The following is a 27,636-nucleotide window of genomic DNA, read 5'->3' as shown; positions in this document are numbered from 1 at the left end:
CTGACAGTCCCACTAGAATAAAGTTCATATTGGTAAAGTATAGTGAATGGTGATTAAACAAGACTGCACTGTCTGATAACATAAATAATGTTCTGTTTTCTAGTATACTTTGCCTATGCTGTTCGGTGCCGCCATGCAGATTCTCCGAGGGAAATGCAGTATTCCTTATTCTATGCTTCAAACACTGTTAAAGCTTATTGTTCTGATGTTCAGTACACTGCTCCTTGTTGTAGTCAGAGTCCAGGTCATTCAGTCTCAGCTTCCAGTGTTTACCAGGTAAAAAACAAAAACTAATTTAATAGGAAACTTTCTTTTAGTTTAAAAGATAGTAATAAATCAAAATGGCCTCATTAAGTCACAATTAAAAAGGCTAGAAAATACTTTAGATTTAACCTACTTTATTATCATCTTAGGATTCCCATACAGTCTTATATTTATATGTGATAAATCAACCTATTATGCTACAGCAATAACTGCAGTTGTTAAGCACCAGTATCATAGCAGTGGCCAGTGAGCACTCATTGAATGGTAAGAACATTTGGGCACTAGTATATTCAAACTTGTAGGCAGAAGGTGAAAGCCTTCATTAATGAAGCATTTTCACTATATATAGTAGCAATGTGTGTATAATAAACCTCACACGAATAATTTAGTGTTTACAGTAAGTAAAACTGCAGTCCTTCAATTCTAATACCACTCTTCAGCTGCATTTCTGATTATCAAGCATCAATACTTGGAACGTATAAAGCCTCCTGTATCATCTAAAATAGCCAGAAAAAGATAAATTATTTCATGTTTAGATGAGAAACTATTTTTAGTAATACGTTTATTAAAAGAATAAGGAAATGGAAGCTGTGATTTCATTTGAGAATCAATATGAAGTAATCTGAAAAAATTAAATGATTGAAGCTAAAATATTTAGAATCTAATTTTCACTGTTTAGGCTGCATCTTTGTATATCGGATCAGACCCGATCCTCCAAGTGCTTAGCCCGCATGCTTAACTTTAACCTCAATAGGATTACTCACATGTTCAGAGTTAAGCACGTTGGTCCCATCTTGATGGACAAAAAGGGTGCGTTATCATAATGTGACTGAAAAGTCCCATTAGGATGAAAGCTAACACATTTGAAGCAGTGTTAGCTGGTTGTGTTTTAGTCTAGATATATAATATTGTGTAAGTACATATTTATAAATCTAGCCAGCTATCACTGCTTCAAACATATCAGCCTCCACTTTTTTATTTTACACTAATTTGCCTGTATTTTAGACTGCAAACTTGAGTTTTTCTCTTTGTAAACGTGTTCGTCTATGTACCAACATTTCAGTTTGAATAGAAATGTAATTCAAAACTACATGTACTGCTGCAGTCAAAACAAAATAATGGAGTAAAATAATGAAAGACTATGCCGTTTAGTGAAACCTGAGATACTTCTCTCATTATGTAACTCCATTCTTCGAGATATTGGTTCTTTATTGTGGCCAGGCTTTGGAAGACACATACCCTTTACTATTAATTTCATTGCTCTTACTATTCATAAATTTGGAATTTTGTGTCATTCTTGTGAGTGATATGTAAATGTAGTCTACGAGCATTTCCCCTGGGAAGTTAGGCCTAAATATTTAATTATGGCCAAAGACTGCTCACAACAAGGGTTTTAAAAGTAGTCTGTGTGCTAAGCTAGTTGTGTCGCATCCCAGCCCTCTGAAGAAACTTAGAGCATACTCTGGCCTACTCTAACTTATGCCATCTGCCTGTGGTACTAAGGAGCTGATATGGCAAGTGATTACGGAAGCCCCAGCCAATTGTCCTTTCCCTAGCCATGCACATTATAAATGCAACAGAGATAAGGTGGCTTGGGAGTTCCTAATCCATCTTTATCCTGCTGCAGGACTCCCCTACATAGGCGATGGTTTAGGTCCAGCATCTGGCTGTGGTGTGGTGCAAAGTGACTGCATTGCAGTGCGGGGTCTAAGCTGTAACTTTTTTTCAACTAAAAGGTCCTTTTCTTTTTCTTCTCTTCTTACTTAGGTTTGATAACCCAGCTGCTGTAAGTCCATCTCCTGCAAGGCAGCTGACTTTCAACTACCTCCTCCCTGTAAATGCTTGGCTTCTTCTAAATCCCTCAGAGCTATGCTGTGATTGGACAATGGGAACTATTCCACTTGTGGAGTCTTTCCTAGATATAAGAAATATTGCCACCATTACGTTTTTTTGCTTTTTGGGATCTTTGATTGTCTTCAGTCTCCGATACCCTGGGGATTCCTCCAAGACTGTATTGATGGTAGGAATGATGCATGTTTTTAGTGCTTTTGGTTACAATGAAGTGGCCTATGCTGAAAGTAGTGAAAAACTCCTGAGATTCCCTTAGCTCTTCCTTACATCAACTTCAGCATCATTTTTAAGAAATAAAAGGGCTTTTCCTGATAAGGAATCTTGAACATTGAGACTCCATAGTGCCAGAGAAAATAATCAAGTTCAGAGAGAAAAAGGATTAATAGAATTTTCACCACAAATAGTCAGTTAAATAGTACTAGCTTATTTTAAAGAGGCCTTTTTATTTCGAGTGTTTAAAATGTCTGCTTCACTGATTGAAACATCTCTTTTTATAATAGAATGTTCACTGCAAATCTCCTCATGTAGCACAGCTGCATACACATGTTTTTTTTAAAATCCTTTTAGCTGTTTGATACTGATTCTTTGGCATGAAATCTAAGTGCCTGGAGCCTAGTTTACCAGAAAATGGGGATGCATTACTATATATTAGATACAATTATCCTCTCAAGTACTGTAACATGTAAACAACAGTGTAGGTCAGAAAACTGCTTCTAATCTGCTGTCTTTAGGGATATTAGTACAGTGAATTCCTTGTAGGCGCGATGTAGGTGGTCCGGCAAACATGAAGAAACATTGACTTATATGTCTTCTAGAATATTCCATTTTCAAACCTTGATCAAAATAGCTGCTACCATGCAACTTTCTTTTCCTCCTAGATGTTTACCCTATTAAGAAACATCACACAACAGTCATTAAGTAAAATGGGTAAACCCAGTTTTTGTCCAGTGAGACTATTTGCAATGTACATCTACTTTGTACTGATGTATAAAAATCTACAGTATAATTATGCATCTGTATCACAGCTAATTTTGTAGGTGAAATCTCTTTTTTCACCATCTGGTAGTACTTATTATCTAAATAAACTAGGTAAGCTATAAATGCTGCCTGATAAAGGTATAAGACAGTTGCTGTTGAGATATCTTAATTGTGATTAGAAATCTTTTTCTAAAGTAATCCACAAAAACTGAAATTCTTCTCACTAATTGGCTCATTTTGAAATAAAAACTCAGTGACTTCCAAGTGATACCTGTTCTTAGCCAATGGATATAAGATGTTTTCTGCCATTAAAAGTTTTGTTGCTTTAATTTATCCAGCTTAGTTAAAATGGCAGACACCCTCTTTCACTTACACACCAGTTTTGAACACAGATTTATACTGGTATAAAAGTGTTTATACCTATATAGCTCATTCTGATTCCGCAATGCAAAATAAGCTGTATAGTATCTTATACCTGTAGAAGCGTGCCCACACTTGGTCTTTTACCAGCATAAGTGTATCGGCAAAAGATCATGCCTTTGACTCACATACTTGTTCTGGTAAAAAGTGTAGCCTGTGTCTTCATTGCCCATCGATGGGGCCCCATCTGTTGTCTAGGAAGAAAATTTGGTGTTATGACTTTTTGTGTACCTCTTTATTTTTAACTAATTTTTTTACCTCTCCATTTTTACAACACGTTGCTTATATAGTGCTTGTTAATCTACCATCCACAAGATAGGGAGTTAAAATAGGGTCCCAAAGCCACTTTCTAATTGGGTACACTGCGTGCTTTGGTGTAGAATAAGTAGTTAAGACATCAGGCCTAATTGCAGATATTATTGTTCCCTGCATCAAGACAGAAAATGCTATCACAGCTCCTGGTATTGAAAACTGCCAGAAAACCCTATTGACTCTGGTTCAAGTTTAGCTGGGTTTCTGCTGCTCTCCTTATTTGTTTTGATCTCCTAATTAAACCAAAGTATTTATAACCTGTAATTCAAGATATTCTGATGACAGAGATATTTTTAATTTATGATTTAGCCTTAAATTTTCCAAGATGAGTACTTTGTAGTAGTAAGCGAATGGCTATAGCAACTTCCTTTGAATTAGGTGAGCTTTTCCCCTCTTAGTTTTTTGACAGAACTTTTTTTCTCACCTTTAGTTTAGTTACATCTCTCAGTAACCAAAGAGAGCCGAAGTTAAGGTGGCACTTTATGCTCTAAAAAGCTTATGCTGATATATTCATTTTAGGTGTTTCCATGTGTTCATCACTGCTGTATCTACTAACAGATTTTAATTATATGATTATATCTGATTTTAATGTACTTTCCCTGTGAAATCGATATGGACTGGGAAAACAGGTTACAGTATATGGTTAAGCAACAATTTTTTCTTCATCCCACAACTTGGTATTAGATAGATTATTTTAAAGTGCAGTTCTGCTCCGTAAGTCCCTGTGAATGTGACACCTAATTACTTAATGGATTAGCTCCATGTGTGTTCACTAATATCCATTTGGTTTAGTGACAAAAATAAGTTTACTGCTTGTTACTCCTGTCAGCACTTCAGAACTACAGCAATTGAGAGAGCAGGCTATATTTTTTTTTCCTTCTTGTACATCACCAACAGAGGAACCTAAAGAAATTAGGTGTCCAGGTCCCACTGAAATTTGGGTTCCTACCTCCTTTAGGCTCCTTTGAAAATCCTGATGAGATTTATTTACTAACACTCAATGAGTTACACTTGAGCAAGCACGCTGCAGGGAGTGAGGTGTCACTGCTGGCACTGAGGGCATATTTTGGTCTACAGATGATGATGATAAGAAAAGAACCCACCTCATCAGTTGGATCTCAGGTGGAGTTTGCAAGTCTGGCAGTTGAGTGGCGAATTCTAAACAGACATTAACTGTGCTCATTTTACATATACCATATTAAATGTGGAATCCCGCAATGCCATTTTACAGACCCTTTTCAGAATAGAACAACATCTTAAAAGAAAGCTGCCATTTTTGCTTGACATAAGCAGTCTGAAAATCTTGTTCTTGGAAATAGCTCTCCAGAGTCCATGTCAGTACGTACAACTGGGTGTTATGATCTCTGTAATAAAGCTTAGCACCTTTTAAGTCATTTCGGTTTTTCTTGTTCCAAATTTCCTTTTGACTTTTAACTAGTAACTCAAGCTGTTGACTTCAGGTAGGAGACTGTTGTTCAAAATCCTTCTTTCTGAAGTGCCTGACAGCAATTATAGAAGGTGCAGCAGTATGTACATCCAATTCCAGCTGCCTTAAACAGATTTAATTGGTATACTATAGAAAACACACAGTAAAATTGGTTTCACAGCTTTTTATTAACTCAGTATGAAAGATCTCCTTAAACAGATCCCAAATATTACAAGTATTTAAGAAAACTGAACACAGTTCAATTTATACTGCTATTGAACACAATTGGTGAACAGTTAGGGCATTTAAATAGCTCTTAGTATCAATGAGACTTGATAATTAGTAATTGCATCCCCGCCTTGTATTCTTACCCTGTTCTCCTTGTTAGTGCAGTTCTTGTAGTAATTTCTGACCACATTAACTCTGAGCATCATTTTTTCCCTAGACTCTTTACACTCTAAACAAAAAAAATTACTACACAATTCCATCCTGGGCCATTACCAAAAAGTCACTGTTATACAGGGGACCAGTGACAGTTCTCATGTCCAGCACCACTAAAGCAACGGTTCCCAACTTCACGTTGCCCATGACTATGAATTGGTACCTAAACTATCTTCAAAAAAGAGTACACACCTTTTTTAAAGGAAATCGTCCACTTTCTCCTCTCAGTTCCCAATAAGTAGTAATATCTGACAATATTATTTCCTACCACCACATCTTTGGAGAGTTGGTTCACTCTTCTTGTAAGGGAATTACTTGAAAAAGGGACCAGGACTGTGCCATAATAGACTTGCAAAGAAAAGTGTATTAATTACATTATGTATCTCTTACTAAACTGTATACACAAGTAACTCTCTTGCCTTTTTCCAAATAAATTGGATTACACCCCGAATGCTTTACTTATATATTTATTTTATACTTCTGAAATTTTTTCAACAGATTACAAAAATAAACATGAAAAAGACAGTTAGGCTTAATATTAGGAATTATGATTTTAGAGCAAAACAATTTTTTAAGTTCAGATATAGGTTATTGCAATAAAACTACTAGCTGCTAGTGGTTAAGTGGCCATAAATATGGCAACGTTTATTTTATAGCATAAAAGGGAAATTCAGGTTATATGGCTGTTGGTTAAAGATGCATCTATTACAGTATGAGAGTTAAAATATATCTATGGCAGCATAACTTATTTCCTATATGAAGCTGTATTTATTCATCTTACTGCAAATGTCAGAGTATTTGAAATTCAGTATTCATGTTTGGTCAGGTTTATAAAATACCTCTTTCTTTTTCAATATGAGCTTGTAAATTTACTGAACTGTCACATAAGTAGATTATTGAAGATTTCCAGCCAGTTGGCTTCACTTGAGAGATTTATGCATCCAAAAAGCCCCAAGGAAAATGTAAGCAAATTTAGTTAAATCAATTTTTTTCAGTGCTTCATGAAATCATTTAATGGATTTAGCTCTTGAGTGTCCCTAACAGTGTAATCAACGTAAAGTTAATTTAGGCCTTGTCTACGTTGAGCTTTCTGATAAGTTACTGCAAAGTAGCTCCACCAGCATTAGCAATGCAGGGAGTGCTAGTGTAGCTTGGTTGAGGGCTTTTTGTACTATCACTTCTCTGGGAGGAGGAGTATGATTCAAAGGCAAAAATGCCAGCAGGCAGTCTACACTTATGTTCTCATTTGTAGAGCTACCACTGTGCAGTGGGAGAAATTGACCAAAAAAAAAATTTAATGCAGAAACAGCCCTAGAGTGGCTCAGGACTATGAGCAGGCTTGTCTAAACTCCTTCATAGTCTGAATGATGACTTTGCCAGTTTCTGTTTTTGGGTCCACTATATAGTTGTGAGCTGTTGCAAATACAAATGCAATTGGTCTTTGTTTCAATAACAAAACCATTTTTATGGAATGAACATGCACTATTTTGGAGATATTTGGCATGCATACACTCCATGTGTAATTGTAAAAGATGTACATTGGTTAAAATGCTTTTAAATCGAATTGCAGTTTCCAAAACTTGCCTTTTTATTAGAATGTCAAATGTCTTCTTAAATATACTGGATTAAAAATACTTTTAAAACCAACCCATACATTTTGTACTGATAATTTTGGAGTGAACAACATGTGGGTAAGAGTTCTGAGGGAAATATTTTAAAATGGACAAGAAATGTTCACAATAATTTTACATTCCTATTGATAATAGGAATTCAACTAGCCACATGTTTGAATATGAATCCAAACATAACTGGATCTAAATCAAGTTTGAAAGTACCATTAAAGTGTCTTTGGAAGAGTTTCATTCTCTTCCTTTAAATATGACAAAAGCATCTGGGATGGATTCAAAGGGCCATATTATGGTTCAGTAACCGATGCAACTGGATTCTAGAACTTCTCTGATAGAGCTGTTACATTATACAATTCAGTTTTGTGTAATGTATAAGAAAGATAAAATTAAATCCTATTTCAAACCATTGGCAAATAAGTTCAAGGCAAATTAAGAAATTCATTTGTGGTTCTGATGTTCATATGTCATACTAATGCACAAGTTTAACAGCACACAAGTAATCTACATGGATAAGGGGCAAAAAAGAATAGTTGTAAGAGTCATAATGTTGAAAATTCTGACTTTCATGTTCCTGAAACATGGTGATTTAGAACCTAGGACCATCTCATGTCACTTTTTGTATGCAGAATTCCTCATTGAAATCAGTGGGAAATTCTTTAACATGATGGTATAAAGTTGTTGTTGATGTTTTCCTATTGTTTTTAATGCATTATGAGAACCGTTGTTTTAAAGAAATGTTAGCAGGTGGATCTTTTTTTCCCACTTCCAGCTTGTAGGCAACCAAATAAGTTAATTGGTAAAGCTTCATAGGTAACTTAGCAAAAATGGGTTCTTTCTCTTTGTAGACTAAAAATTACCTCCCATGTGAAAAAGATCCATTCTTAGTGTAATGTAGAAATTACACTTGAGATTTGTTAAGTGTACTTAGTCTTCTTAGTCTTTCATAAGGATTGTTTATTTTTTTATTATTATTTTTCTATTTGTTCAGGTGGCAGGCACAATTTGTAACTCTAGTTTTGATTACTAGTTCATGTTTGCTTTTGTTTTCTAGGCACTCTGTTTAATAGTGTTGCCATTCATTCCTGCATCAAACCTCTTTTTTCCTGTTGGGTTTGTAGTAGCAGAACGAGTGTTGTATGTCCCTAGCATGGGATTCTGCATTTTAGTAGCACATGGGTGGAAAAGATTATCAAACAAAAGGTAGGTAAAAAAATAGAGGGTTTGGGGGGGCGGGGTGTAATTCTATGAATAAAGATAGTAGACAGAAACCAGGCACAATTAATTAATATCTGTAAAGTGCTTTGAGATTGTCTGATGTAAGTGCTATATAAATGTTAAGTATTACTGCATATTTATCTCTTTGTTCATTATAAAATAAAGGTAGATAAGTGGCTCTGCAAGCTTCTCCTAAAGAGCTCTAACCAGGTGTGTTTCTGTCTTTGTATGTTATATCAATTATTCTAGTCCAGGTTGCCTCTTGAACAAGGACTGCCAGTCAGGATTAATTTTTGGCAGTTTCGTGATGCGAACAGATGTCCACAAGGGACTTGGGAGGAGGTCCTCAAATATATTGTCAGGCTGTACTAGAAGGACAGGAGTGGTTTAATTAGGCCACAACTTCATTATTAACTGTCTGGGAGTACCTGGCAAATAAAAGTGTACAGCATAGGTAACTCCATGATAATTTCAGTATCTACCGGGGGCTTCTGTCAGTCTCCCCACCTTTTCCATCCTGGTCCCCAGCCAACCATCCCCCTATTCCCTGGAACAAGGGTTTAGGTGGGGCTATAATGGGGGATTTGGTGCCCTGCTGTACCAGTTATAGGAGCCCAAACCCTCCCTATTTCTAGTCTTTTAACAAATGCCTTCTTTAAATCCTTTACCAAATTATCTGATCACTGTATCCTTTGCCTATGGAGTACCTGCACTGGACATCCACTCCACAGAATTGAGTTGCAACCTTATAGACTAATGCCTGTTCCTTGCTTACCCCAAATAAGCTTCCCCTTCCACCCCCGCCCCGAACCCATTACTTTGCCTCTGTCAGTCTGGCAGTGAGGAGGAAATTCCTTCCCAGCCCCCTGAGAAAGCAGCACCTATCGTGGGAGCTCACAGTGGATCATGACCAAACCTAGTATTTCACCACTTTCAAGGGTGGGTGCTGCTTCGGTTGGTCCAGAGGGCTTCCCCCACCCAGCTTCTGCCTATGTACTCTCCCCCATCTTCTGGTCACCGGGGGCAGAGACAAGTTAGGATCCTCACACTGATCTGCTCTGCAGCTACAGCAACATCCTTGCCACTTCCCCACCAAGCCAGACCATGTACCCCAGCCCTCCCCGCTTAAGATGCGGTGCAGTAATTTTAACTAGTATTCAAAATGTTATTTGGACCTATAATGTCATTGCTTTAAAATGTGGTGTTCATTTGGCTCTTGTAGATTCTTGCAATGAGAGAGCCATGAAATTCAACCTTTCTGCTATTTTTAGGTGGTAATGAGTCTTTTGTTTGAAAACAAATTTTGAATAGGCAGAAACATATTTACTCACCTGCTTATGTTGAAATCTGTCTTTTTTTCTATTAAAAAATGATCACCAGTCAGAGGAACCAATGACATCTTGAAAACTGTCTCAGATTAAGGGCCTGTATGTAATTTTAAAATTACTTTTGTTTTAAATATACTTCTTGAACTAAAACTTGGAGGTAAAAGAAGCTACTTTTGTTGGTTTATGTGTAGGATGAAAATAAAATCCCATACCATTATCACAGGTGCTTTCAAAATGTTGTTCTGCCTTGTGGTAGTGTTTTGCTTTTCAGGTGTCTGCACTGTACATATGCAAATATGAAAGGCTAATGTACTTAATCCCATTGCATCACTTAATATTACAGGTTCAAATATTGTGAAGTAATCGTGGAATTCATATCACCACCTTCACAGAAGAGTATTTGGGTTTCTTTGATATTTCCCTGATTAATTCGCAATCCTTTATCCTGAGCACTTTATTAGCTTTTAATATTTCTAATTCTTTGTGCCTTTGCACATCTGAATTGAAAAGATATTTTACAGTTGTTTAAGTGTAGAATAATTGGGTTAAAATTTGTTTTGAGATTTGAATTTGGAAACTGAATCAAATGTTAAGAAAGGAAGGTAGTCCTTACCTCCCTCTTTCTCCTGATCCACAAATTGTAAGCTCGAAGGATTTGACTTGTGTAATTAAGTTTCTATAATGTATTGGTAAAAAGCAAATTGGGAGTGTCTTTCAGGTGATAGCAGAATTTACAGTGCAGGTAGGCTTCCATCTTGTAACCTGAGTGGTGCTTTCAACTGAGTGTATGGTTCACTACTGAGCATTTCTTCATGATTTTTATATTCTCTGTGATTTATCTTTTTCCAAAGGGTGTTAGTGTCAATAAGTGTCTTTTTCTTTAATAAAAATTTTTTAAAAATAAAAAGTTTCTTTGAAACCAAATATTTTCTATTGCAGTGCAAAATTCCTTATTTCAAGTTACATGCTAATGTTGCTGCTAAGTAGACCTAGCCTTTCTAAGCCTAATAATTAGTCCCATCTGTTTTTAGATCAAAGAAACACAAATGTTTAATTTTGTTTTCCTTAGCATTGCTATACATTTTCTAAAGATTACGCACAAAGAAATATAAATTAAGAATTTGTTCTAAGGAGAATATGTTCAAACTTGACTTATACTTTATTTAAAGGACAAATACTGTCACTTGTGTATATTGAACTACATAGTTTATATAATGTACATATAAAATATATTTCAGTTTGCTGTATATTTAAAAATGTTGATTACTGGTTTAGTTTTATGAGATGCAGAGCTAAGGATGGACAGTGGCAGCTTCTGTGTACAGGGCCACCCTATAGGAGACATTGCACAAACTCCCAGTCTCACTTTCACAGCCCTAGGACTACAGTGATATGAGAGCAAATGCCTTATAAATGGACATGAGATTTCCTGCTGTCTGATACCTGCCATCTGCAGAGCCTTTCCCCTGCCCCCTGGACACTATGTTCATAGGAAGGTCTCAGGTGTCCCTGGACCATTTGCACAGGCACCTAGAGGGTCTTGCGTAAAGAGAGAGACCCCATTGTCTCAGGAAGGTGTGGGAATAGCATTAGTTCTCTTTTTGAAAAGAGAACTAATGATGTCTTGGTAAAGGGGCAAGCATTGATTATATAAATAAGGCATGTGCCAATTGCCATAGTTTTTCTGGCCTGTCTTCCTCATAGGTCTGCACAATATCTAAAACATTTTAAATGCTACTGTAGTATAAAAAAGACGTTTGTTTTCATCATGCCCCCTGGGGAAGCAGTAGTCCCTCACTCTTATTCCAGAAATACAGCACACAGGGAACAATTATTATAGAACATACAATATAAGAAACAACTGACAACGAGCCACTACAAGTTGTTTACATTTACATTCTCTGTTGCATAAGAGAAGCATTTTAAAGCTTTCTTAAAACCAAACAATTTTTAAATGTATTTACCAGACGGTTACTGTGTCCTTACTAGTTTTTTCCCAGTGGATGGATTGGGATTTGGGGTCCAAATGATCAGGCTGCTACCATATTTTCTATATCTGTCTCAGATAAATCAAGTAGCACCCCCCAAAACACCCAGTCTGGATAGAAAATAAACTCTAGAAAAAGAAGTTTCATTATTTCAGGCCAAAAGCGACCACTGTGGTCATCTAATCTGGCCTCCTGTATGACACGGGCCTTAGAACGTCAAAATATTTCCTTGTTGATGAAGTTGTATTGAGGAACAGGCTGGTCACCTAATGCTGAATTTTCCTCATTATTATCCGTTTTTAAAACTGATTTAAAAAGCTAAAGATACATTAAAACTTTCTTCCGTTTAAGAAATTGTAGTGGCCACAGGCTGTTATGTGATTGTGAATAGACAAGTTGGTCCAGGAGACAACCTCTCCACTAAGATGATGTCCAAACTATGTAAAAGTTAGAGAAATTGTGCATTAAAAAGCTTGTATAGGATGGTCCTGTATTAGACAAAGATGATGGAATAGATCACCTCGTAGGCATTCTCAATATCTGCTTTTTAAAATACTTAAATAACTTTTTCATTTGACTTCAGGATCCCATTCATTGCCTTAATTTTGAATTGGGCTTTTGAGTTTGTCATATGTAAGGACCTCCCACATTCTTATTTTAGTTTTAGAAAAGTGTTGTGGATTATTGTAATAGACTTATTTATCAAATGGACATTGTGACATTATAATTGATACAGTAAATAACAAAAGTTTGAGGCTAAATATTCTGTTCCTCAAAGTTCAGAGTTTAAATTAGTTGCTAGTGTTCAGTTGGAATAAATTACAATATCAATTGCAAAATGTTCCCTTTTCTTGCTTTAACTCACCAATGAGTAACAATTATACCTACTCTCTGGAAGGAGGTAAAATATCCCCCTTAGCATAATATTGAAATAGTGTGGGGGGCCAGTATTTTTACACCTCTGATTTTAATTTGGTTTTGGTTTTTTTTGTTTAACAGTGTGCTGAGAAAGCTGTCCTGGGTTTGTCTGTCTGTAGTGCTATTCACTCATGCCTTAAAAACACTGCACAGAAACTGGGATTGGGAATCAGAATACACCTTATTTATGTCAGCTTTAAAGGTACAGTATTATATTTCAAAGTGGCGTAGGGCAAGTAGATAATGGATCATTGGCTGCACTGGAAGAAGGACAGGAGACACTAGATGTGGTTTAATTAAGCCGCAGTTTTATGCTTAAATGTCTGGGAGTACCCAGCAGGTAAAAATGTTCAGTTCTGGTAATTCCATAATTGTTTCAATAAATATACCCGGTGAGCTTCCATCAGCACTCCCCCTTACCCACCCTGGTCCTCAGCCAACCTGCTGATCGTACCTCGCCATCCCCCACCTCAAATGGGGTTTAAGTGGGGAGGGCTATAAAGAAGAGGGGATTGGGTCCTTGCCATTCTAGTCATAGGAGCCACAACCCTCCCCCTGTATTTCTGCTCCTTTAAAGACTACTTTGTTTAAATCCTTTGCCATTTCTGATCACTATCCATTCCATATGGAGTACCTGCACTGGACATCCACCCCACATTTACATAATTAGTTGCAATATCATAGCCTAACTCTCATTTCATGTTTGCCCCAATTAAGCTCCCATGAACCTGCTGTGGGGGAGGTGGAAATAAAAAACCGTTCTCTTTGGCCAATCTGGTGGTGAGTGAAAAATTCCTTCCCAACCCTTAAATAAAGTAGCAACTAGTGCAATGCCCACAGTGGATTCTGACAAACCCCCATATTTCACCACTTATGTTGGAGCAAGGGTGGGCGCTGCTCTGCCTGGTCCAGATAAAACAGGGCTTTTCCTGCCCTGGCATGGACCTATATAATTCCCCCTCTCTTTTGGTCACCTGGAGTTAGGATGGGTCAGTGTCCCAACACTGGCCTGGTGTGCAGCTGCAGCAGAAAATCATTCCCTGGCTCTCTAGCCCTTAAAAAGGGCACACACCATTTTCCAGCAAGCCAGACAATGGCCCCCCACTACTTACTGTGCAGTGAGACCTTTTTAGCCAGTTTCTTCAAAATTCTAAGTGCAGCTGAGCAAGATAATATTGGAGAATTGCAGTGTTTGGTTTACAAGTTATGTTACATCATGGCAATCCTTATGCCCAAATAATTGCTTCTGAGAATGTTTTAAAACCAGTGTGTCATCTCACATTGGAATTAATGTGCAAAAAAAAAAATAAGGTATTGGGGCTTTTTCTTGATTGTGAGTAAGCACAATAAGCACACATTTGAAGGTGTTGTAGAGCATGGTTGATCATTTGGATGAACCCACAGATGCATTTATTCTGTTGAGGACCAGATCTCTGAAAAATGTGAGCCTCAAAAATAAGCCATCTTTGAATTAAAGGTGAGATGGAGGAGTCTGTTTACTCTTGGATGCCCATTTCCCTTTAAGAATTGTAATACAGATTGGATGGGTTTTGGACTTTTATAAGGATTGAATTTGACAGAGCCTGGTAAATAAAACAGATCCTGGGCAACAAGTTTACTTTACTTGCTGTAATTCTCCCAATCTGTGGTTTGATATTCTTTTTACATAGTAGTTTCATGGAATTTATGTAACTTTCTAAATTATTTGCTTTGCTTCTTTAAATGTGTTCAGTATAGTTAAAAGCACTCTAAGTGATATATACTTGAAATTTAATATCTGTATGCCTTCCATATTCAGGTAAATAAGAACAATGCCAAACTGTGGAATAATGTGGGTCATGCTCTAGAAAATGAAAAGAACTTTGAAAGAGCTTTGAAATTCTTCGTACAGGCCACACAAGTGCAACCAGGTAAAAGTTATCGATGAGTTGCATTTACTCAGGTGCATTCAGTGGTGTTGATGATTTCTTCTTAATAATTTGATACTTTAAGGGAATCTCTCTTTTTGTAGTCTATTCTAAGTGCACTCTTTCAAGAAATTACTTCTGCATTAATTATGTTTGTTTCCGTAAGTGAACTTTAAATCATGTAATATATTTAGTAGGTTGACTATAGCGAGATTATTCTCTGTAAGAAATGTGGACAAAATATTATCTTATAGTAAACTTTTCTGAGTGAAGTTTTGTGGATCTACAGAAATGCAGGGTTTTTAATCTCTTAAAAGGAATACAGTCTAAGTTGTAACAGAGGTTAATGAAGCTTAAGTACATATGCAATATTAATACTAAATATTCCTTATACTTTATGTATCGTTACTACTGTATTGACACAAAGGATGCAGGTAATACTGTTATATTTTTTTTTAGTTTTCAAACCTATCTGAAAGGAAAAAGTAAATAACTTACAGTTTAACATGCATATCATATTTGTGGAGCACTACACACAAAATTTGGTGTGCTTTTTGACATTCTATACAATGCACAGTACATGTTTTATTATGTAGGAGTTGTGGTTTTGGAGTGCATTATAATTAATTGTATGGGTGGGTGTTTTGTTTGAAATCCAAAGTCAATAGAAGTTTTGATTTTTTTTTTTTTTTTTTGATGCAGTTACAGCTGTACAGGGGTATTAGCTGTTTAAAATACAGGGTATTAGCTGTTTAAAAACAAAGGGGAGAGAGTGAAAAAGGATTATTGTCACCCAAGGTTCTTTGCACTTAAGCTGCCATGGTGAGAGAAAAATTGCTAACCAAAAACCCTTATGATCATTTAGCTTTTGGATGCCACACTCTTTTTCTGTTTTAGTGGTTTGTTTGTGGTTTTGTAGTCTCAAAATGACTTCAAACCGCTAGTACTATTACTGTTTTCAAAAAGCTTTAGAAATAATTGTTTTGCTTTGATATTTCATCTTGCCATTACTCAATTATGAATTAACCTTTTAAGTGCTGTGTATTAAACTATGGGGTCACAAAGCTGTTATAGATTGCACTCACTTCCTTTGTCAATAAAGATATCTGAGATTAATATGTTCAAATAACTGTGTAAATTTAGCCAAAAGAAAGGAAAACAGAAATTTTCTAAAGAGAATTGGAAGTCATTCCTGGCTTCTTGAAAGGTAACTTTGAAGAGTGGTTTTGTATTTTAGTGAGGTGGTTAGTATTCAGATCCATTTGCTGCTCTTATCAGAATCAGACTTTTAGTCTTCTCCATCATGTAGGGTTTATTTGATTACTTCCTCTGCCTTATTCTGTAAAGAAGACATAAAAAACTCCATTGGGTTCTGTTTGGGATGTCAGTGCTTTAAGCCCAAAGGGTATTTAGTTTGATTCAAGACGAGCACGTAAGGTCTGCCTTCTTCTGTAAAAGAACTTTGTAAAAATGCTTATAATCTGTTCTTTGAAAAGTCTCTCACTAGGAAGTCATATAAAAACATTTATCCATGTGAGCCGATTTGTCATCCTCTTGTCAATTCTACTTGAACTGATCTGCTGGATAGCCACGTAGAAAGTACTACAGTCGTTCACCTCAGATTCTTTCCTAGATAATGTTCTCACATATGGAATCAAAATGTATGGGATGATGTACAAAGTATGCTTAGAACAATCTTGTTCAATGTTCTAACATCAGCTTCTGAACATTGAGTGCTTTTAGCCAAGAATCGATTTTTACCGAGTTTGAAAACCCTAAAAGGGATCTACTGAGTTCTTATGAATAAATAACCTTGGCACAATTCTGCTTATAATGTTTTCCTGTGTTACTTTTTCTTTTGTATATTGTGATACAGCAGGGCAAAGGAACAGTGGGAGAGGGGAGATATATAAGCTCTAGGCTAATTAAGGCATGGTTCTCTGTACTCTAGGGAAGATTACTACAGGTTCATTGGAGCACCTGTAGCCAATTTAAGGCCCTGTCAGGAACCTAATAAATAACCCCTGCTTCAGGCAGACAGTGTGTAGCGAGGATGGAGAGAGGACTGGAGTTTGGAGGTGTGTTGCTGAGAATTGAAAAACCAGAGAATTGGAGTAAGGGAAACCCTTCCCCAGCGTCAAGGACTGAGGGTAACCCTGCCCAAGGTGGAAGAGGGTAAGAAACCCACAGGGGTTGAGAGGGGCTGAGGCTCAGAGTGAGGAGCAAACCCAGACCTCTCCCCCACTTCCCTCCTCTACCACCTGTCCAGATCAACTAGTAGGGCCCTGGGTGCCCCAAGAACAGGATCAAAGGGTGGTGTCCAAGCCCCTCTGCCAAGAAAAGCACGGGACCTACCTTACCAACATCAGCCGTTTTGTCACAATATCCATGTCTTTATAAAAGAGAAACTCTTAATTTTTATCTCCTGCTTACTCTTAACCTAAAGTCATAATTTTTATATAATTCTTATGCAGTGTAACTTGTCCCTGTGCAGAGGCTTGTACACCTTTTTGGTTCACCCACAGTTAGTTATTGTGAAGACTTTTCTTTTATTGTCACAAACAGAACTGTGATTTCAGGTGAGAAGTGTCAGGAAAAGTTAGAACTCTTCAGCCATCAGATGTATTTCAATAAAAATTCCTTCTTTAATAAATGGAGAAAGGGGAAGATCCACAAGAAGTGTAACCAAAATCCAATTCATTTAGAATATTTTATCAGTTTTCCAGGAGGCATCAATGACTCCTTAATATTCCTTTGGCTTACGTTTATAATGGAGGCATTAATATTTACTATTCATGAGGCATAGATTTTTAAAGACACTTACTTATATGAGACATGAATGGAATATCAAATTTTTTTTTAAGATGATATTGGTGCCCACATGAATGTAGGAAGAACTTATAAAAATTTAAACAAAACCAAAGAAGCGGAAGAATCATACATGATTGCTAAATCACTGATGCCACAGGTAAGTAGTAATGTTTTTTAACTACCATCCTTTGAAATCTTTCTAGGTATGTCTACAGTTATGATGGTCTGTAGAGTACTGATGCTGCATACCCAGCTAGCGTGAGTAGGGCCCTACCAAATTCATGGCCTATTCTGGTCAATTTCACAACCAGAGGGATTTAAAATTGGTCAATTTCAGATGTTTACATCTGAAATTTCAGGGTGTTGTAGCTGTGGGGGTCTCAAACTCAGAAGAAGCCCCAGGGAAGAAGCCCTAACTGGGTCACCCTGAGCCTCAGCAGGAGCCCTAGGGGAAGAAGCCCCGAGCCTGGGTGCTCTGAACCCCGACTTCAGCTGCAGGGCTGAAGCCTGAAGCCCAGACTGCCCTGAGCCCCGGCTGGGGGCTGGAAGTCCCAGTCCCGGGCTGCCTTGGCTGGGGTAGAGGAGAGGCCCTGAGCCTGGGCTACCCTGGCTGCAGCCGGCAGGAGCGGAAGCCCCCAACCCCAGGAGCCACTGGCGGAAGAAGCCCCAAGCTCGGTGCCCAGTGCCATAGTAGGAGTCCCAAGGTATGGCTTTTTTTTTTTTTTTTTTTTTTTTAAAATAAGCTTCTTGGCATATCAAATTGCACTTTCCTGTTTTTTTTTGAAGGGAAGGGATTTATGATGTTTTAGAATTTATATTATCAGTGCTAACATGGCATTGTAAGTTCAAGTTGTTATATATCCTATTTTACCTTGATGATAAAAGAAGTTTGGAAAGCAGCTTCATGCATTTAACTATATGCGTTCTTTCTGATTTTTGTTTTTAACTTTCCACTGGTTTATTTTTTATTTATTTATTTTTTTTGGCCAGATTATCCCAGGTAAAAAATACGCAGCACGAGTTGCTCCTAACCATCTAAATGTTTATATAAATCTTGCAAACTTGATTCGGACAAACGAATCTCGCCTTGAAGAAGCAGATCAGTTGTATCGACAAGCAATTAGTATGAGGCCAGATTTCAAACAGGCTTACATTAGCAGGTATTTTTGTTGATTTGGGGAGATGTTTATTCTTCAAAATATACTAAAATTTTGTTTAATATTACAGAACGCCAATAAACAACTTAATTTATTTACTCTATAAGGGAATTAGTTTTGAACTGTTTAAGAATAGGGGGAAAAAGTCTGTCAGTTTACATTTGAAAACAAGATACAGTTTTGTTGGTTGTAGTCAAATATCATAGTTCGTTCCCAGTTTATGAACTTCTACTACTGGTAATTTGCCTCCAAGCTTGTTCTACTTTGTAACTTCATATGTCAGTATAAACCATCCTGCTTTAAAGAATGCTTACTCACAACATTCTTTTCGTATCCTCTGGGGTTGGCGCTCCAAACTACAGCCTGTTCAAATGGACAGTTCAGCAAGCTCTGCCCTAAATTCCTGTGTCTGCAGTGCGGCCTTTTTAAAGCCTCCTGACTAGGTCTTAATAGGATTTCATATAAAATGATCTGATTATTTAAAGTTTTCTTTACTCCTGCACCACAGCCCTCAAATTTAGGGAAACAAACTGTTAATAACTTTTTATTGTAAAATATATGTGTATGTTTCTTCGGCATGAAAGTTAAACAGAAATTTGGTTCCTCGACAGGGGTGAATTACTTTTAAAAATGAATAAGCCTGTGAAAGCGAAGGAAGCTTATCTTAGAGCCCTGGAATTGGACAGAACCAATGCAGACCTGTGGTACAACTTGGCAATTGTTTACATTGAACTAAAAGATCCAACAGAAGCCCTGAAGAACTTCAATCGGGCATTAGAACTTAATCCTAAACATAAACTGGCATTGTTCAATTCTGCGCTACTCATGCAAGAATCTGGTATGTTGGTTTGCCTAAAATATCTACTCTATATTTGTATTTGGGAGAGAAGGTGGGGGTAGGTATTTGGTGGTGTGGGTGTTGTTTAAAGGTCCCAAACACCATTTAACCCTTCCTTGGGGGAGGGATAGCTGGTTTGAGCATTGGCCTGCTAAACCCAGGGTTGTGAGTTTAATCCTTGAGGGGGCCATTTAGGGATCTGTGGCAAAAATTGGGGATTGGTCCTGCTTTGAACAAGGGGTTGGACTAGATGACCTCCTGAGGTCCCTTCCAACCCTGATAGTCTATGATTTACACACACTGTGATTAAGCTCCTAATGATGTCTGACTTGTCGTCTTTAGAAAACAGTCACATTCTGTTTTTCTCAAGAACTGCAATTTCCTCTCATCATTGCCCCTCTAGGCTTTTCTAGACCTTATGAAACTTCTTTAGTTTTACCAGGGTTTTACTTGTGCATGTAACCCATCTGATGTTTGTGCTTGTTTTTAAGTCTGCATTATTTTTCTTATTTTTAAGGTATCTTCTTATGCATATAGAGCAGGGGTGGCCAAGTTTATTGACCCTCTGAGCCACATATGATGATTTTCATAACCTCAAGAGCCAGGTGCACCTGCCAGGGCTCAGGGCTTCAGCCCCTGTAGGACTCACCTGCTGGGGCTTTCGGCTTCTGCCTGCAGCCGGGTGGTGTGGCTTGAGGCTTCTTCCCCATGGGCCTCCAGAAGCCACGAGCTCCCCTCCCTGCCAGTCTATTAGGCAGAGAAGTGGGGGACATGGTGTGCTCTGGGAGCTGCACTTTGACTGTAAAAGAGCTGCATGTGGCCACAGTTTGGCCACCCCTGGTATAGAGCATACATAAAATCCTTGTCTCTAACCAGTTTCCCAAAATGCTTGTAAATGTTGACAACTATTTCACATACATTTATCTATTCTTCACTGACTAAAAGTTTCCATTGACTTCATTGGGCTTTAAAGCTGATGTTAAAGAATACCTGCCTCTTTCTATATGTTGCCTTGTAATGTCAGTGGCTAATGTAAATCTACATCAGTGTTCACTTATTTTGCTTACTTTTCAAAAACTTCTACTAGAAATTATGGTTACATAAACCCTGTATATGCACATTGGCAGTTACTAAGATTATGTGGCAAAAGTAACTAGTTACAAATTTATTTTTTACTGTGGAGAAAAGAAGAGTGAACTGCCTCTCAATAGGCATAGTGTGTATTCTACATAAAGTTGAGCAAAATCCCATGCTAAAATATATGTAGTGGAGTGTCGTAAAACGGTGCAATGAGCCGTTAGTTAGTTTTCACCATAACCTGACCAGACGGCAACCTCTTTGCAGTGTGTGCTCCAGTATTTAAACAAAAATCATACCTGACAAAATTTGAAACACAAGAACTTTAAAAGGTGTAAAATAGATTACATGGGCTGTCTGTAATTGTGGAAGATTCTATGATCTCGGATTTGATATGCTGTTGGAAGATATTTTAGCTTGGCTTTGAGGTCAGACATGATGATCTAATTGTCCCTCCCAGCCTTAAAATCTATTCTTTAACAGTAAAATGAGGTCCTTTCACTCTGATTGCCTTTGCAAGAGCTAGTTGTCTGAATTGACCTTTTCTCCTCATTCTGTTCGCTCACGTCTTCTCAGACTTGTAGAGATCCCATTATTTGGATCTATCATATCAAAACTAAATCTTCTTCTTCAACAGGGAAGAGCACTATGATATGTTTATATTTTTTATAGCCTTCAAAGATATTAAGTAGCATTTGAGACCCCGCCATTTCTGCAGCTTTATTTAATGCTAAGCATATATAATATTAAAGAATGTTACTTTTTAGTTTAGGGGTTATGTTAACATTTTTCAGGGCTATTCTGAAAATGTTTGCAAAAATATCTGTAATATATTTTCTGTCACTTTAGGTGACCCTACACTTAGACCTGAAGCCAAGAAAAGGCTGTTAAGTTATGTGAAAGAGGAAGCACAAGATGCAAATGGCTACTTCAACTTGGGTATGCTGGCGATGGATGACAAAAGAGATGCTGAAGCAGAGTCTTGGATGAAGAAAGCCATAAGGTTACAACCAGGCTTCCGAAGCGCTTTGTTTAATTTGGCACTGCTTTATTCTCAGACTGCAAAAGAGCTGATGGCTTTGCCAGTCCTGGAAGAGTTACTGAGATATTATCCTGATCATACCAAAGGTCTGATTTTAAAGGGAGACATCTTAATGAACCAAAAGAAAGATATAAGTGGAGCTAAAAAGTGTTTTGAAAAAATCCTGGAAATGGATCCTAACAATGTACAAGGAAAACATAATCTTTGTGTAGTTTATTTTGAGGAACGAGACTTAATAAAAGCAGAAAAATGTCTTGTTGAGACATTAGCATTAGCACCGCATGAGGAATATATTCAACGGCATTTAAATATAGTCAGAAGTAAAATTTCATTGCTCGGTGCTGCAGAACAGTCAACATTTCCAGCAGATGGGACTGCAGCTGTGGGGGAAAAAAAAATTCCATTTGAAAACTTGAAAGAAGTAAAAAATGAACAGAAAACCACCCAGACATTGAATAGTAACATTAACAAAGGACAGTCAAATAGCAAGAAACGAACAGGCAAAAATAACACAGACAAAGAGACTAAAAAAAAATCTACAAAAGAAATCAAAGACATTGAAAAAAAAAGAGTTGCTGCTTTGAAAAGACTAGAAGAGATCGAACGGATTTTAAATGGTGAATAGCCTTTATCATGTCACAATAGAGCAGGGGGAGGACGCAACTTTTAATTATTGCATAATGTTTGATCAAACTGGAAATTAGACTGGTGCTTTGAAAGTGGAAAGAATGTTGACAGCATATCATTTAACAAGCAGAAGAGGGCTGCTTTACAACACAGAGTATAATCTGTCGAGAAACCTGTAACATTTAATCAAGTTTTTTTTTGAGTTGGGGGTTGAGTATGAGAAGAAAACATGGATCTTCTAATGGTGAAGAATGGCACTCTAACACTAAAATACTGGTGGCCAGAGAGACCCTGTAACAGTATTCTCAAGGAAGCATAAAAAAATCTCAGTGGAGAGTTAATGGGGTAACCCAGATACATTGCAGCTTGATTCTGTATGATTCTATTTTTATTAACTTTTTCTAAATTTCAGTATGTGTCAGCCATTGAAATCTTTCTAGATCTTCACTATGCAGTAAACTTTTATTTGCATTACTAGTGTTGCAGAGCTTTAGAATAAACAACACGCACTGTCACCAGTGGTATTTTTAAGGTAACTTTTTTCAAACAATATACACTGATGAAACAACTCTAAAATAATAAATGCAATTGTTTTCTAAATATGGGATGACACAATAATGTTTTAATTGTTCTTCATTTACTATAAAAATAATTTGTACTATTTTATCTAATTGATAAATAGAAATCCTCTGGTGCTCTCATGACATTTTACTGTGTTTTTTCCTTTTGAAAAAAATGCATATGCATCTTTCTCTACTACCAGTCACCAAGTTGTAAAAAATCATTGTACATCAAACCTTTGGGGGGGTTGGTTCATTTGCTCCTGAGTTCACTGGACACTGACAAATGCATCTCAGTAACTAGTATGCTGTGCAGTGGTCCATGGAGCATTTGTATCAATTGATTTCATGGTGTAATAAATTATTCATTATGTATAGTAAACTGGCTTTATTATTTGCATTCATCGAACAGTATTTTAGTCTTGTGACTGTCAACATAAACTAATTATAAAAATGATTTACCTACTCTTTATGGCAGTGTTATAATAATTAAGCCACTAATTTCAGCGCTGTTTAACATAAGGAAATGTACCTTCTGATTTATTTCCAAGCACCAAACTCCTCTATTGTTTGATATTTTGTCACCGAGTAAGCATGATTTTTTTATTAAATATTTATTTTGACTACTGAATTTCTAAAAAGTTTCCGCTAACATGTCTGTCACAATGCACAAATGTAATTTCTCACATGAAACATTTTGTTTGATAATTTCAACATTGTTTTTATCCTTGTGGTTATGCATATGTTTTTGTTTGAATATACCATTGATTACCTAAAATTGCCTATTTGTCTTGCTTTACTGTAGATATGAAACATGAAAAGAATCATTAGAATCACAGTTTAATTCAATAACATTTTAATTGATACTGAAGCCTTGTTTCTTATGCAGAGTCTCCTTATTTATTTCAAATTATATTCACATTAGAGTGAGCTCAACAATAACCAACAAAAATAGCTCTTAAAAAATCTGGTTAGGAGTCGTCCTATTAGCTTAGTTTCAAGTAGCATCGATCTAACATGTCTGACTTAATTAAAACTAAATCAGTGAAAACAAAATCAGTAATTTTACAGGCTGAATTAAAAATATATATATATCCTAAATAAACATTTAGTTTGGCAAATCATCTCTTATTTTATTAACATGTTATTTCAGCCTTTCATTTCAAACAAGGAAGGAAAACAATTCAGGAAGAAATTAATATTCACATTTAGATGGTGGACTCTAGATAAGATCACAAAGGCGACCCTGAACGTCCTCCTTCTGTACATAGTTAAAGGCACTCTGGTGCCTCCACTGCACTGTCTATACCACTATATTCTCCTTCCTCACCCAAAAAAGACCTTGTGGAGGCTTCTCCTTGAAGTCCAGGGTTGATGCTATAGGGAGATGAGATAGATCAGTGTGGGGAGGGGTCAAAGTATACATATCTTCCATCTGGCTCCATGTAAATTTGGTGAAAAAGATACTATGGGCTGCATTATCTTTTCCACAAATGGTTTTATCTCCCTCGTCGTTGTAATCCCACAGCTAAGGAAAGGATCACAGCTCTAACCAAGCCACGGCGGGTATACAAATACAGGGCTCCTCTGCAGCTCACCCAGGCTTTCAGGGTCCTCAGGGATTTTCCAGGCTTGGGAGAGAGGGGTGTGGAAACCTCAGCCTTCTTCCCTTATGCTTTCTCCCTGTTCTCATGGGATTTTCCATGGGAGGAGATGATCTGGGCCATGACTGCCTTATCTAGTGTAACTATATTGCACCACATTTGCAGCAGGAAAATAACTTTTACAGGCCAGTTGATGTATAAAATCTAATGTTATGTATATATTCGTTACATGAGAAACATTTTCACTAAAGCCTTTTAGGAGGAGAGGAATTTTAGTGTGAACCTATCAGTAGCCAGTCTGCTTCCTAGCATTTTAGTTAGTCTTCAGATCAGGTTCTTTAGCTTCCGGTTAGGATCTTAGTAAGTCACCTGCACAGTCAAGATCCATTCTGTTACTGGGCAGACTTCTGCCGCAAGCAACAGAAGCAGAAATTTTGCTGTATCAGGACAATTATGTGTTAATCTCAAAATTAGTCTGGCATACTCATTCATCCTCTCCTGGAGGGCTCTCAAATGTTTTTGGGTGGGTCTCAGGTGCCTCTTTGGTGCTACAGCAATTGTTTACTTGGAAAAGTAATAATATATTTGTTTTTTAAATGTGATTTAACAAGCTTAGAGACAAGGAAAGCAGCACCATGTGAACAGCCAGCCCTCTGCACACCACTATCAAGTGCTCTGTGGATCACAAATAGTCTGCTGATCTTAGTTTGAGAATCACTGTTTTATTCTCTAACTGACACAGTTATGGGAACTGGCTGGTGATACGGAACTTCTTGTGAGTACTGACTTGAGGGTTGTCTGCCCTTTCCCTATTCACTTTACAAACAGCTCAGCCAATAACAAGCCTGAGACAAAGAAACATTAAACCCAAAGGTTTCAGAGTAGCAGCCGTGTTAGTCTGTATTCGCAAAAAGAAAAGGAGTACTTGTGGCACCTTAGAGACGAACCAATTTATTTGAGCATAAGCTTTCGTGAGCTACGGATCACTGTCAAGGATCCTTCCCCACTCTGAGCTCTAGGGTACAGATATGGGGACCTGCATGAAAACCTCTTAAGCTTACTTTTACCAGCTTAGGTTAAAAATTCCCCCAGGTACAAACTATTTTACCTTTTGCCGTTGGACTTATCGCTGCCACCACCAAATGTCTAATAGGGATATAATTTGGAAAGAGCCTGTTTGGAAACGTCTTCCCCCCAAAAAAATCCTCCCAAATCTTACACCCCCATTCCTGGGGAAGGTTTGATAAAAATCCTCACCAATTCACATAGGTGACCACAGAGCCAAACCCTTGGATCTTAAGAACAATGAAAAAGCATTCAGTTTCTTAAAAGAAGAATTTTAATTGAAGAAAAAGTAAAAGAATCTCCTCTGTAAAATCAGGATGGTAAATACCTTACAGGGTAATCAGATTCAAAACATAGAAAATCCCTCTAGGCAAAACCTTAAGTTACAAAAAGACACAAAGACAGGAATCTCCATTCCATTCAGCACAGCTTATTTTCTCAGCCATTTAAAGAAATCAGAATTTAACGCATATCTAGCTAGATTACTTACTAAGTTCCATTCCTGTTCTGTTGCCGACAAAAGCATCCGATGAAGTGAGCTATAGCTCACGAAAGCTTATGCTCAAATAAATTGGTTAGTCTCTAAGGTGCCACAGGTACTCCTTTTCATTAAACCCAAAGTTAGGATATGTTCTATCTGCCCAACATCACTCATAGGCACATTAGAAAAGTAATTCTGCCTGACCGTCCATGACAATCAGGGTTCAGACACCCCAGGGGCAGGGCTAAATTAATTCTCCTGCAGGCCCGGGACTATTGGATTTGGTGGGGCCCCAGGGGGGTTGGAGTGGGTTTAGGGCTGGGGTAGGGGGTGAGGATGAGGTTGGGGTACATCAGGAGGTTTGGAGTGCAGGAAGGGGCTCGGCTGGGACAGGGGGTTGAGGTGCAGGTGGGAGGTGCAGGATCTGGGTGGGAGTTTAGATGCAGGAGAGGGCTCCGGTCAGGAGGTGCTTACCTCAGTTGGCTCCTGCTTGGCAGCGCAGCAGGGCTGTGGCAGGATACCTGCCTGTTCCGGCTCCATATTGCTCTGCTCCCCGAGGTGGCCGGCATGTCTGGTCCCCAGACAGAGGTGCTAGGCCACTCTGTGCAGTGCACACAGCCCATGGCTGCAAGCACCACCCCCGCAGCTCCCATTGGCCGCAGCACCTGGCATGGGAGCTGGGGGTGGGGACGGGGGCAGAGTGCTGAGCGCCCCTCGCCTAGGGGCTGTAGAGGCACAACAGTGAGCCAGCACTCGCGGCTCCAGCCCTGGTGGGGAAGCGCTGAGGCTCGTGGACCGGTGTCCAGCCCACAGTATGGAGACTTGCCACAGGCTAGATGAAAAGAATCAGCGGGCCATATGCAGGCCTGCGGATCCCCCCCTTAGCCCGAGCTCCTGGGCTGCAGTCCGTAAAGATTTCTTCCAGAGGATGCCTTTTTTACCCTATCCTTCAAGGATTACATAGTTATTAATGAGTTGTGCCTGGGTGTTTTGTAATTATTCTAGAGCAGCATAGCTACGCTTGTCTACGCTGAAGAAATTTACAAAAACATTCCCACCAGTTATCTGAAACCAATGTTAGAATCAGTGCAAGCCCTAGTGTAGACAAGGCTCCTTCAACCAGACCTGATTTCACCATAATGTTAGCTAAACCTGTTGAAAAGAAGGCTTAACTAAGGCCAGGTCTGCACAGAGATTGTGTACAGTTGTAACTAGGGGTGTAATTTTTTCTTACCAATATAGTTACACTGGTAAAACGCTAGTGTTTATGCAGTCATACCTGTATAAAGGTGTGATATAAGCACCTTTATGTAACTGCATCTACACTAGATGAATTGCACTGCTTTAATTATACCAGCATAGTTAGAGTGGTTCATTTTTTATGCTTAGTGTGATACAGGAGGGCCAGGGAGCAGTGGGAGAGTGTTAAAGGGGAAATATATAAGCCCTAGGCTAATTAAGGCATGGTTTTCTGGAGACTAGGGAGGGTTGCCACAGGTTAATTGGAGCACCTGTAGTAAATTAAGGCCCTGTCAGGAACCTAATAAACCCCCCTGCTTCAGATGGTAAGGGGGGAAGAGGAAGGAGAAAGGACTGGAGCTTGGAGGTGTGTTTTGAAAAACCAGATTACCAGAAAAACCAGGGAGACCCTGCCCCAGCAGAGGAGGGAGACTTCCTTCCCCAGCCTCGAAGGACTGA

General features: G+C 38.1%; 1 protein-coding gene across 4 annotated transcripts in view; it reads left to right on the top strand.

Moving 5' to 3' along the window:
• TMTC3 (transmembrane O-mannosyltransferase targeting cadherins 3) overlaps positions 1 to 23,566 on the top strand; it is a 44,491-nt gene extending 20,925 nt beyond the window's left edge. For all 4 annotated transcript variants that reach the window (XM_048835637.2, XM_048835638.2, XM_075124300.1 and 1 more), the window contains 9 exons: positions 104 to 276; positions 2,032 to 2,284; positions 8,372 to 8,520; positions 12,851 to 12,971; positions 14,568 to 14,679; positions 17,541 to 17,644; positions 18,478 to 18,647; positions 19,256 to 19,482; positions 21,409 to 23,566. In XM_048835637.2, the coding sequence (XP_048691594.1) occupies positions 104 to 276; positions 2,032 to 2,284; positions 8,372 to 8,520; positions 12,851 to 12,971; positions 14,568 to 14,679; positions 17,541 to 17,644; positions 18,478 to 18,647; positions 19,256 to 19,482; positions 21,409 to 22,226 (2,127 nt within the window). In that variant the 3' untranslated portion in view covers positions 22,227 to 23,566. The remainder of the gene's footprint in view (positions 1 to 103; positions 277 to 2,031; positions 2,285 to 8,371; positions 8,521 to 12,850; positions 12,972 to 14,567; positions 14,680 to 17,540; positions 17,645 to 18,477; positions 18,648 to 19,255; positions 19,483 to 21,408) is intronic.
• Positions 23,567 to 27,636: the final 4,070 nt, after the last annotated feature.

Source organism: Caretta caretta, chromosome 1 (genome assembly GCF_965140235.1).
Source record: "Caretta caretta isolate rCarCar2 chromosome 1, rCarCar1.hap1, whole genome shotgun sequence".
Taxonomy (NCBI): Eukaryota; Metazoa; Chordata; order Testudines; family Cheloniidae; genus Caretta; species Caretta caretta.
The sequence above is the reverse complement of the archived record's forward strand: the minus strand, read 5'-3'. Positions and strand labels throughout refer to the sequence as shown.